Source organism: Hypanus sabinus, chromosome 3 (genome assembly GCF_030144855.1).
Source record: "Hypanus sabinus isolate sHypSab1 chromosome 3, sHypSab1.hap1, whole genome shotgun sequence".
NCBI lineage: Eukaryota > Metazoa > Chordata > Chondrichthyes > Myliobatiformes > Dasyatidae > Hypanus > Hypanus sabinus.
In genome coordinates, this window is record NC_082708.1 from 42,251,321 (window position 1) to 42,264,966 (window position 13,646).

The window sequence follows — 13,646 nt, forward strand, 5'->3', positions numbered from 1 at the left end:
CACACACACAAAATGCTGGTGGAACACAGCAGGCCAGGCAGCATCTATAAGGAGAAGCACTGTCGATGTTTCGGGCTGAGACCCTTCAGGACTGGGATTTTTGAATTTTCTCCCTGTTTAGAAAATAATTATGTTTTTATTCCTTCTACCAAAGTGCATGCTTCCTGAGTCTATTTCATCTGCCTATTCTTTGCCCGTTGTCCTAATTTGTCTAAATCCTTCTGTAGCCTCTCTGCTTTCTCAACACTACCTGTCCCTCAACCTATTTTTGTATCGTCTGCAAACTTGGCCACAAAACCATCAATTCTATCATCCAAATAATTGACATTGTCATCATTATGTGTCATGTTGTATGATGTAGTTGATCATGGTTTTCGACCATGATTGTTCTTGGTAGATTTTTCTGCAGAAGTAGTTTGCCAATGCCTTCTGGGCAGTGTCTTTACAAGACTGGTGACCCCTGCCATTGTCAATACTCTCCGGAGATAGTCTTCCTGGCATCGGTGGTTGCATTACCAGGACTTGAGATGTGCCTCAGCTGCTCATATGACCATCCATAACCTGCTCCCTTGGCTTCATATGACCCTAATTTGGGAGGAGGTGGGGTGGGAGGTTGCTAAGCAGATGCTACACTTTGCCTGAGGGTAACCTGCAGGCTGGTGTAGAGAAGGAGCTCCTTTGGGGACTTATAAAGAAGTAGTTCCAACATGAACCCTGCGGAACATCACTAATCACTGGCAGCCAATCAGAAAGGTTCTGTTTATTCCCACTCTTTGCTTCTTACCAATCAGCCGATGCTCTATCCATACAAGTATCTTGCTTGTAATATCATGGGCTCTTGCTAAGAACCCACGTGTGGTACCTTGTCAGAGACCGTCTGAAAATCCAAGTACACGTATCCAATGATTCTCCTTTGTCTATCCTGTTTGTTATTTCCACAAATAATTCCAACAAATTTGTCAGGAAAGATTTTCCTTTAAAGAAACCATGCTGAGTTTGGCTTATTTTACCAGTTGCCTCCAAGTACCCCAAAACCTCATCCTTTAGACTTCAGCATCTTTCCAAACACTGAGGTCAAGCTAGCTGGCCTATACTTTATTTTCTTCTGCCTCCCTCCTTTCTTGAAGAGTGCAGTGACATTCACAATTTTCTCATCCTCTGGAACCATGCCACAGTCTTGTGATTCTTGAAAGATCATTACTAAAGCCCCCACAATCTCTTCAACTGCCCCTTTCTCTTACATTGGTGAGACCTGATGTTGATAGGGAACTGCTTTGTCAAGCACCTCAGCTCATCTGCAAGAGATGGAATTTCCTGGTTGCCATCCACTTCAATTCCTATCCGCATTTCTGTTCTGACTTGTCAGCACATGGACTTGTCAGAACATGGACTCATCTTCTGCCACAACAGCCTCTGGTTCAAACCTGAATGCTTTTTGCATTCAATAAATTTGTTTTACATGTCTAGCATCTGCAGGTTTTTGATACAGCTTCATGAAAATAAATATCAGATCACAATAACATACCCATCAGATTACTCTTGGAGTGCAAAACCATACCATATCTGAACCGAAAAAGATATTTCAAATCATTTTTTTATTCTGCGGTCTTTTTGAATGGCAGAACCAGTACAAGGGTATGTTCTTAATTCTGTATACTAGATGTGAAAAACGTGGGTGTTTTTCTATGATTTGTGTCAAAGAAACTAGTGTAATGTTTATAACATTGTACAGAAGATGTAATATGTATAAAATTGCAAAATCTCAGCTGTGTTATGATTAATTTTTTACCCACACCATGTTGTATATTAAAGCAAAATATACAGTGCATAATGCATTTTGAATGTATATGTAGCAACACATTCTCACCACTGGATGGCATCTGTAATGCCTGATGTTATCTTAGATTGGGATAGCAGGAAAGCCAAATCTGCATCTTATTAATTGGTAACAATTTTTCCAATTTTTGGAAGCTTAATTTCTTGATGCTCTTGGTTATTTAACTGCTTTTGACTAGTTATCCAGTTGTGTTACGTAAATATTGCAAAAGCTGTTGACACTGATAAACTGTCCATGAAATTGCAAGTTTTAGCAGTTGTACTTGAACAGCCTAATATGTACCAAGACTATAACTAGTAAATTGGTTAACACTTTTTGTTGTGTGATATGTAATTTTCTGTCTTCTAGTTGTATGGCAGTTAAAAAAAACAACAATATTAATAAGATTTGCTCAGGGGTTCCACAGGGTTAGCTGAATCCTGTTGTACCTAAAAGTTGCAAATTCAGAGTGTAATGGAATACAGGCATACCAGTTATGGGACTGAGGTGTGTGCGTGTGCATTTCTATCAAAACTTGGATTTTCCATAATGCAAAGCAGGTCAAGTAGCATTTGTGGAAAGAGATACAAAATAGATGAAGAGGGACCAGTGAACATGTGTGTCTGGACTTTTGGAAAGACTTCCAAGTTTGAACACTGGCCTGCTAAGTATAATTAGAACACATGAAATTGCCGGGAGGTGATAGTATGTTAGTGTGGATGGAGAACTGGGGCAAGTAAAATTAGATTTTTTTTTTAAATTGGGAAGCTGTAGCTGGTGAGATGAAGCAAAAATTTGTGCTTTTGCCTCAGCTTTTTCAGTTATAGAAAAAAATTGAATAGTGAAGGAAAGCAAAGAAATAAGTGTGATTTAATAATGCTATGAATATTATGTTCAAGTGAAGCAGGGTAAATATGAAGAAAATCTAAAATCTTTACTGAAGCAAGGCATCATTATTATCTTTACTAATACAGTCATGGAGAAAATTGGGAGAAATTTTTTTTAATTAAGTGATTCAAAAATGAGATGCTAACATCTGGCATATTTTGAGGCTTCTGGTATTAATATCTTTATTGAAACAAAATTTGGGCTTACAAAGAATAAACAATATGAGAAGAGTAAAGAATGATCAGGCAGGGATGTAATGGATGTATGTAATGGAAGGAAGCAGCGGCATAAGTTAAATGATCTCTTGTGTTTAAACATTGTAATTCTAGGTAAGTATTCTAGGCCTTCTAGTTAGACTTCCGGATTTTTATTTGTAGCCCCATTTACTCCACTTTAACAATCTGTGTATATGATCTTTAAGTCTTTTTGGATCTGCACATTTTCAAACTTCTTGTCATTTCAAAACAGTGCTTGGATCTTTGGATTTTTTTTTGTTTTGATTTTAGCCCTGGTTTTAATCTGCATTGAAATTTAGGTGTCGCTTGCATATGTTTCTTGGTTATGTTTTTTCAAGCTCCAGAAATCTGAATGCATAAATACTTCTCCTGAAACAAATTTAATGACTTGAAAATCTCAAATATCCCTGCATACTCTCCAGTTAAAGAGAAACTACTTTTCAAATCACATTAGCTTTCTCACAGCCTTTTAATTTTTGGATATTACAGAGAATTTTGGAATTAACATAGAGACTTGCATCTTTTTTTATCCTTTAAGAGTATGAAGAGTACTTCCTCTTCAACTATTGGAGAATTTGCTATATTTTTTGGATCTTATGTCCTCAATGTTTCTTGAGTACAGAATAGCAAAGCTTTCTCTTTCTAGCTTTTGTACCCTCTTAACTCATTCAATATGACATGGTGACCATGGTCGTTCTATGACCACGATTGCTGTTGGTGGATTTTTCTGCAGAAGTGGTTTCCCATTGCAGCCTCTGGGTAGAGCCTTTACAAGACGGGTAATCCCAGCCATTATGATACTCTTCAGAGAATGTCTGCTGGCGTCAGTGGTTGCATAAGCAGGACTTGTGATGTGCATCAGCTGCTCATGTGACCATCCACCACCTGCTCCCATGGCTTCACATGACCCTGATTGGTGGGAGGGGAGGTGGGGCTAAACAGGTGATACACTAAGGGTGACCTGCAGGCTAGTGGAAGGAAGGAGCACCTTGTCCCTCATTTGATAGAGACGTATCTTTACCCCGTCACCCATCCCTCTTAAAAATTAATAGTTAAGTGGGTACAGGAGTTAAATAGATGTACATTTATTTATTTGTTAGGTTTGCAGACTAAGTCAGCATTTAATTGCTTAGTTGCCTTTGAGGACATCATCATGAGCCTTGTACTGCTGTAGCCATTGACATACGAGTATACCAACAATGTGGGTATATTGTTAGGGTAAGTGTTCTCGCATTCTGACCTAGCAATGCTGAAGAAATAGTTATTTCCAAGTCAGGGTAGTGTGTGGCAAAGGGGGGAACTTCCTGGTGGTGGTGATTTCATCCATTTGTTGCCCTTGTTCTAGCTGGTAGAGCGGTCGTTTTGAAGGGTATTGGCTACGAGTTTTGATGAGTTACTGCAGTGCATCCTGTAGGTGACTGTATACTGCTGACACTGTGTATCTGTGGTGGAGTGAGTGGATGATTGTAGATGGGATACCTATCAAGCAGCTGTTATATAGTGTTTGGCTTCATAAGTGTTGTTGAAGCAGCACTGATCCAAGTAGAGAGGGGAGTATTGCATCACACTTCTGACTTAAGCCTTTTATTAAATAATGCATTCCATGTGGCAAAGACAAAAATGAACTTATTTTGACTGTTATATTTCAATTTAGCTTTTTTTTTACTTTTAATAAAGTAGATATGGGAATGACATTGGAATGTTAAAGTATGATGCCTTTTGTTCTGAGGTGCCTTGATTGTTCAATTTATTTGGCACAGAATAATCATAGTAGTAATTTTGCTTGACAGAATTACATGGGTTGGAGATATACGTCCTTGTGATTAGAAATTTGATGTTCCTGTTGGCTTTTCGTTGATTGATTTTGGACACACTTGAAGTTGCTTAAATCAGTTGAATGGGGAAGTTTCATTTTTTTAAAAAGAAAAGTAGAACAATTTTCTCCCCAAGGTTCAATTTTGTCTTGATGTGATGTGTTTGAATATATAAACTTAAAATACTGATGCCTGGATAGTAGAGAGCACCCCTGTGGCAGCCCCCCTCAGCAACAAGTATATCGTTTTGGATGCTGTTGAGGGGGATGACCTGACAGTGGACGGCCATGGTGACTGGGTCTCTAGCACTGAGCCTGGTGCTGCTGTGCAGGAGAAAAGAAGGGAGAAGAGGAATGTGGTAGTCATAGGGGATTCTATAGTCAGGGGAACAGTCAGGAGATTCTGTGAGCCTGATAGAGATGCCTGCATGGTGTGTTGCCTCCCAGGTGCCAGGGTACGGGATGTCTCAGATCGGGTCCAGAATATTCTGAAGGGGGAGGGCGAGCAGCCAGCTGTCTTGGTACATGTTGGTACCAATGACATAGATAGGAAAAGGGAGGAGGTCCTGAAGAGACATTTCCGAGAGTTAGGAAGGAAGTTGAGAAGCAGAACCTCCAGGGTAGTAATCTCAGGATTGCTACCTGTGCCACGTGCTAGCGAGGGCAAGAATAGTAGAATCAGGCAGATGAATGTGTGGCTGAGAGACTGGTGCAGGGGGCAGGGCTTTGGATTCTTGGATCAGTGGGATCTCTTCTGGGGGAAGTATGACCTGTTCAAAAAGGACGGGTTACACCTGAACCCGAAGGGGACCAATATCCTGGTGGGAAGGTTTAATAGAGCTGTTAGGGAGTGTTTAAACTAATTTGGCAGGGGGATGGGAACCGGAATGATAGAGCGGAGGAGGGGGAAAACAGAAATAAACCTAAGACAGTGAGCAGTAAAGATGTCAGGAAGGACAGGCAGGTGATGGGGCAAATTTGCAGCCATTGGGATGAGTTGCAGTGCAATAAAGTTGTAGTGCAATCATAGCAAAAAGTACCAAATACTGAGCTTAAGGTGTTGTACTTAAATGCACGCAGCATAAGGAATAAGGTGGATGATCTTGTTGTACAGCTACAGATTGGCAGGTATGATATTGTGGCCATCACTGAGACGTGGCTAAAGGATGCATGTCTCTGGGAGCTGAACGTCCAAGGATACACGGTGTTTCAGAAGGTTAGGCAGGTAGGTAGAGGGGGGTGGCGTGGCTTTATTGGTAAGAAATTATATTAAATCAGTAGAAAGAGGTGACGTAGGATCGGAAGGTACAGAATCTTTATGGGTTGAGCTAAGAAATCACAGGGGTAAAAGGACCCTGATGGCAGTTATATGCAGGCCTTCTAACAGCTGCAGTGATGTGGACTACAAATTACAACAGGAAATAGAAAAGGCTTGCCAGAAGGGCAGTGTTATGATAATTGTGGGGGATTTTAACATGCAAATGGATTGGGAAAATCAGGTCGACACTGGATCTCAAGAGAGAATTTGTAGAATGTCTACGAGATGGCTTTTTAGAACAGCTTGTTGTTGAGCCCACTAGGGGATCAGCTGTACTGGATTGGGTATTGTGTAATTATTCAGAAGTGATTAGAGAGATTGAGGTGAAGGAACCTTTAGGAGGCAGTGCTCATAACATGATTGAGTTGACTGTGAAATTTGAGAAAGAGAAGCCAAAATCCTAACGAGGGGTCTTGGCCCGAAACGTCGACATTGCTTCTCCCTATAGATGCTGCCTGGCCTGCTGCATTCCACCAGCATTTTGTGTGTGTTGCTTGAATTTCCAGCATTTGCAGATTTCCTGGTGTTTGCCGAAATCCAATGTATCAGTATTTCAGTGGAGTAAAGGAAATTACAGTGGCATGAGAGATGAACTGGCCAAAGTTGACTGGAAAGGGACGCTAGCGGGAAGGATGGCAGAGCAGCAGTGCCTGGAGTTTATGTGAGAAGTGAGGAAGGTGCAAGACAGATATGTTACAAAAAAGAAGAAATTTTCGAATGGAAAAAGGATGCAACCATGGCTGACAAGAGAAGTAAAGTAAAAGCTAAGGAGAGAACATACAAGGAAGCAAAAATTAATGGGAAGACAGAGGATTGGGAAGTTTTAAAAGCTTACAAAAGGAAACTAAGGTCGTTAAGAGGGAAAAGATGAACTGTGAAAGGAAGCTAGCAAATAATATCAAAGAGGATACTAAAAGCTTTTTCAAATATATAAAAAATAAAAGACAGGTGAGAGTAGATATAGGACCAATAGAAAGTGATGCTGGAGAAATTGTAATGGGAGGAAGGAGATGGCAGAGGAACTGAACGAGTATTTTGCATCAGTCTTCACTGAGGAAGACATCAGCAGTATACTGGACACTGAAGGGTATCAGGGAAGAGAAGTGTATGCAGTCACAATTACGACAGAGAAAGTACTCAGGAAGCTGAATAGACTCAGGGTAGATAAATCTCCCAGACCAGATAGAATGCACCTTCCTGTTCTGAAGGAAGTAGCTGTAGAGATTGTAGAGGCATTAGCAAAGATCTTTCAAAAGTAAGTAGATTCTGGCATGGTTCCGAAGGACTGGAGGATTGCAAATGTCACTCCGCTATTTAAGAAGGGGGCAAGGAAGCAAAAAGGAACTTATAGACCTGTTAGCTTGATGTTGGTGGTTGGGAAGTTGTTGGAGTCGATTGTCAAGGATGAGGTTACGGAGTACCTGGAGGCATATGACAAGATAGGCAGAACCCAGAATGGTTCCTTTAAAGGAAAATCCTGCCTGACAAACCTATTGTAATTTTTTGAGGAAATTACAAGTAGGCTAGACAAGGGAGATGCAGTGGATGTTGTGTATTTGGATTTTCAGAAGGCCTTTGACAAGGTGCCACACATGAGACTGCTAAACAAGAGAAGAGCCCATGGAATTATGGGAAAGTTACATATGTGGATAGAGTGTTGGCTGATTGGCAGGAAACAGAGTGGGAATAAAGGGATCCCATTCTGGTTGGCTGTCGGTTACCAGTGGTGTTCCACAAGGGTCCATGTTGGGGCCACTTCTTTTTACGTTGTACATCAACGATTTGGATTATGGATTAGGTGGTTTTGTGGCTAAGTTTGCTAATGATGCAAAGATAGGTGGAGGGGCCGGTAGTGCTGAGGAGATAGAGAGTCTGCAGAGAGACTTGGATAGATTGGGAGAATGGGCAAAGATGTGGCAAATGAAATACAATGTTGGAAAGTATATGGTCATGCACTTTGGGAGAAGTAAATGGGCAGATTATTATTTAAATGAGGAGAGAATTCATATTTCTGAGATGCAATGAGACTTGGGAGTCCTCGTGCAGGATACCCTTAAGGTTAACTTCCAGGTTGATTTGGTGGTGAAGAAGGCGAATGCAATGTTGGCATTCATTTCTAGAGGAATAGAGTATAGGAACAGGGATGTGATGTTGCAGTTCTATATGGCACTTGGAGTACTGTGTGCTGGTTTGGGCCCCTTATTTAAGAATGGATGTGCTGACATTGGAGAGGGTTCGGAGAAGATTCAGTAGAATGATTCCAGGAATGAGAGGGTTAACATATGAGAAAAGTTTGACCACTCTTGGACTGTACTCCTTGAAGTTTAGAAGAATGAGGGGGGACCTCATAGAAACATTTTGAATATTGAAAGGCATGGACAGAGTGGATGTGGCAAAGTTGTTTCTCATAGGGGGAGTCTAGTACGAGAGGGTATGGCTTAAGGATTAAAGGGTGCCCATTCAGAACAGAGATGTGAAGAATTTTTTTTAGCCAGAAGGTGGTGAATCTGTGAAATTAGCTGCCACAGGTGGCAGTGGAGGTCAAGTCATTGGGTGTATTTAAGGCAGAGATTGATAGGTATCTGAGTAGCCAGGGCATCAAAGGTTATGGAGAGAAGGCGGGGGAGTGGGACTAAATGGGAGGGAGAATGGATCAGCTCATGATAAAATGATGGAGCAGACTCAATGGGCCGAATGGCCGCCTTCTGCTCCTTTGTCTTATGGTCTTAAAAATACTTTCATATTAAACACCTAATCCTGATGCATGGTAATGATGGTGTGTAGTAAATAGCTTCAAATTCAAAACATAATTATTAAATTGTTTAGCCTCATTTAGTTTTTAAATAACTTCGCAAAGTTGCTATATTAACTTTCCTTCTGGTTTAAGGGCTTTTCGCATGATTTTTGCTCATTGATTCAATTTCAGTGTTAAGCCAATATCAAATTACAACCACCCTAAATATGAAAATCAGAAAAATAACTGCAGATGTAGGAATTTAAAATTAAAACAGAAAATGCTTGCGGTACTCTGTGGGAGAAGGTAATAGAACATCGTACCTCAACAGGTGTTTTCAAAAATATCTCTATATACATGGGCAGCATCTAGGAAGAGAGTTAATGTTTCAAAGGGCAATAAGTAATTTGCTGGAAGAACTCAGTGTGTTGAGCAGCATCTATGAGGGATGGGAATTGTCAATGTTAGGGGTGAAACCCTTACCAGGATATTGTCAACAATTTCTCCTGCCCTCCTTCCCTTCCCAAACCACCCCAGATGTTCTCTGCCTGCTAGGATCCTCCAGCTCCAGATCCCAGCATCTGCAGCCTCTTGTTTCAAGGATATGATTTACAACAGAATTATTATGTGTTTCAAGTGCACTCCAGTTCTTTTACAGAATTTTTATTTTTTTAAAAGTAAAAGTTTTATGTAATACGTAAATTTCAATAGAAATTTCAATAGAAAGTTGGATGAAATCTGTATTGTAATTGATGTAAGTTGCATTCCTATTGATAAACAACAGTTGTACAACTACTAATGTTATTTCTCTGTTGCTATAATGCACTTAACTATACATGTCATCACAATGTTGTTATAGTTTTGTAACTATTAATTTAAAAAAATATGTTACAGAATTAACAGCAAATTTTATAGTGATTAAACAAATTGAGTGTACATTCTATTAGCCATCACAGGAAAATAGCTGAGATGGCTATTTTTGGGACATCTGATGGTCACCAAGATGTATATTGATAAGCAGTAAAACATTAAGCATTCCTATTTTATATATTAGTATATCCAAATTAATATTGGTATTCCATACCAATCTATACATAGTAGTGATGACTTAGTTTTTTTTGGATCAAATGTCCTGCACAGAGTTGTAATTTAGCATAGAACAAACAGTACAGCATTGGGCAGGCCCTAAATTTATATTAGTTTTCAATATCCCTCAATATTTATTCTATATGCAGCAAACATTTTAAGAGATGTCAGCAAGAAAAATGTAATTTGGTTTCATTAGATAACCTGCAAAATTTAGTCTGTACAATAACGGGGTATGGATAGAAATTGCATTTTACAGCAACATTATGTTGAAAAGTTAAGTTTTTTTACATAAGCACATTACAAATGAGCCAAGAAAAAATTTAAAATAATCTGATGTGTTCAAGTACAAGTTAATAGAATGAGTTGTTGGTAACGTCATATTACATTTTGAACATGAAAGGGTGATTTACTTCATGTGCACAGCAGAAAATTTGACTATAAATAAAACAGTAATAGTATATTGTATAAACCACTTTTGTTAATAAAGTGCAATTTGTTGAATTACCTACTCTAAAGATCCATTGCATCTCAAAAGGGTCATATTTTTATTGGTTTTTGAGCAGTTAGTTGGAATTCCCAACACTATGGACTCATCTAACCCAGCCAATCGTAGAGGCAATCAACAGTCACCCACAGAAAGTGTCAGTCATACTGAAGATGAGCGCAGCCGACAGTTGGAGCGTTTGAGTCGAGAGGAAGCATACTATCAGTTTATCAATGATCTGAGTGAAGAAGACTACCGACTAATGAGAGACAGCAACCTTCTTGGCACTCCAGGTAAGATCAAGCATATTGACAAATTTACCCTAAATGTGGTAGGTCTTAATTAGTAGTATTCTCTACCCATGTGGAAAAAAGATGTTTCCTCTTTGTAAGGGTAGTTTTACGCAACCCATTCAAATGATTATTCATGTTTTGAACCTCATTTTAATAAGACGTGTAATCTGTTTCCTGATTTATTTGTTCCCTTCAATTTTGGGGTCTTGCATTATGGAATCTGCCCTTCATTGGCAGGGGTGCTGAGCATAAGAGTAAGGAATTCATGCTGCAACTATATGACAAATTAGTCAGGCAGCACTTAGACAGACAGACGTACTTTATTGATCCCGAGGGAAATTGGGTTTCGTTACAGCCGCACCAACCAAGAATAGTGAAGAAATATGGCAATATAAAACCATAAATAATTAAATAATAAGTTAATCATGCCAAGTGGAAATAAGTCCAGGACCAGCCTATTGGCACAGAGTGTCTGACACTCCGAGGGAGGAGTTGTAAAGTTTGATGGCCACAGGTAGGAGTGACTTCCTGTGACGCTCAGTGTTACATCTCGGTGGAACTTCCTATAATGCTCAGTGTCTTCCTCTGACTTGGAGTATTATTTGCAGTTTTGGTTGCCCCATTATAGGATTGATTGTGGAAAAGGTGCAGGATAGGTGAAAAGGTGCAGAAAAGGTGTTCTCCTAACTGCATCTGAGGCTGAGAGGAGACTTGACAACTTGTTTTTAAAATTATGAGAGGCATATATAGGGTAGACAGAATTCGTTCCCTGGCTAGAAATGTCAAACATCAGAGGGCATGCTTTTAAGTTTGGGGGAGCGAGTTTAAAGATGATGTGTGGGCCAAGGTTTTTTTACACAGAGTATTAGGCACCTAGAAAGGGTTACCAGTTTAGTGGTGGATTCAGTCAATTTGGTGGAGCTTAGGAGGATTTTTGATAGACACGTGAATGAAAAGGGAATAAGGGGATATTGGTGATAGGCAGGAGGAGGATGTTTTGTATAAATTGCAATCAAGATTGGCACAGCATTGTGGGCTTAACAGTTGGTTTAAGTGCTGTACCGTTGTATGTTTCGCTGACATTTAGTGATTTATCTGCATTATCATGTTCTCCCATTAGTTATGGTGCAGTTCTTTGCTAGTCCGGTAAATTCAACAACATTGGAAATTGTCGTAATTTTGTGTTGGAAATAAATTCAGTATTTACAATTGAATTGTTACTTTCAGTCATATATTTGTATAGTACAGAAACAGCCCACTATGTCCATGACAACCTTTCATCATGTTTTCAAGATTTAACCAATCTTACTACAAGCTGCTTAGAGGTTTAATATTGATTCAGCAAGTTGCTCTTTTTTAAGTTAAAAATGCTAATATATTTTGAAATCTGAATCATTGATGTCAACTCGTTAAATAATTAACTCAGTAGTTGGTTTTACCATGGTCATTGAGTGATTAGCATCATATTCGTGTTGAAGAAGGAGCTTTATGTTTTTACTATTTTGGGTACATTAGCTAATTCAAGGTGGTGTGGAAATGTTGATTTAGTTCATTTTGTTTCTACCAACCAAAGATAAAGTACTTTGGCTTTCCAGCTTAAATTTCTTAGCTTTGCAGATTATGGTTCTTCACATGCTTGTCAAGGTAATTTTTTAAATGTGATTGAGGATGTCTGCCTTTGTTACCTTATGAGGCAGAGAGTTGAATTGATTTTAAAGTTCAGAGCTTTGAACTTTTGCATTCTTGCATGCTTCTGTAATTAGACTGATACATAAGAGTGATAGATAAAGTAGTCAAGGGAAATTGGCTTTCATTGTTTACTCTGTCTCAACCATAATTTTATAAACTTCAGTTCAATCTCCTTTGTTCTCTTTGTTAGAAATTTCTTAGGAGTTAGAATTTCTTAGAAGTTAGACTTAGATTCGGCATGTCACCAAACACCTTGACAAACTTCTATAGATGCACAGGGGAGAGTATCCTAACTGGTTGCATCATGGCCTGGCATGGAAATGCCAAATCCCAGGAATGGAAAAATGATGATACAGTCTAGTCCATCACAGGTAAAGCCCTCCCCACAGTTGAGCAAAATTTACATGGAGCACTACTGCAAGAAAGCAGCACATGTCATCAAGGACACCCCTCCTCCCTCCAGCCAGGCTGTGCACCCTTCTCGCAGAAGCCTCAAGTCCCACACCACCAGGTTCAAGTACAGGAATAGTTATTACCCTACAGCCATCAGGCTCCTGAATTTCTGGCACAGATAGGTTCACTTACCACTTCTCTGAACAGATTCTGTGACCGACAGATTTGCTTTCAAGAACTCTTCAGAACTCATGTTCTCTTGATTTTTTTTTCAATTTATTGGTTGTCTGTGTTTATGCATATTTTTGTAAATTCTATAGTTTTTTTCCCTGTAAATGCCTGCAAGAAAATGAATCTTACAGTCGTAAATGTTAACACTTGTACTTTGGTAAATTTATTTTGAAGTTTTCCAAGAAAATAACTCCAGCTTAATCTGTCTCTTCTCTTGACTATGATTTTCCATCAACAATGACATTATTGTTAATTTCTCTGAACTTATTTTTAGTATTATCTAATACTCCAGTATTCAGTGGTCTTATCACTATCTTGTATGGTTCTCGTATGGTTTGCCCATAACCACTTTACTACCTGGTCCCATTTCTTTCAGTAGGTTGTTATTAGCATTGTAACATAAATTCCCTTCCACCTTTTAATATGTTCACCTCTCATTTTTCAAAACTCTGATGGGTGTAGATCTGGTGAGTTCAACCTATCCCTACTAGATAACCCTTCTTCCTAGGAATTAAAATACTGAACTTTCTGACCTACTTCTAATGCTGAGTGCATCACCTTACCAAATGCTGTTTGGAAATTTAATTTCATATACTGGTTCTCATTTATCCATATTTTTCTTTATCATTGACACAAAAGGCAGCTATTCCACCTTTTGGGTT

General features: G+C 39.2%; 1 protein-coding gene across 8 annotated transcripts in view; it reads left to right on the forward strand.

The window, feature by feature from the left end:
- The window catches only part of rnf6 (ring finger protein (C3H2C3 type) 6), a 53,454-nt gene that overhangs the window by 34,579 nt on the left and 5,229 nt on the right, over nucleotides 1-13,646 (forward strand). For all 8 annotated transcript variants that reach the window (XM_059964161.1, XM_059964168.1, XM_059964162.1 and 5 more), the window contains one exon: nucleotides 10,458-10,671. In XM_059964161.1, coding sequence (XP_059820144.1) covers nucleotides 10,458-10,671 — 214 coding nt within the window. The remainder of the gene's footprint in view (nucleotides 1-10,457; nucleotides 10,672-13,646) is intronic.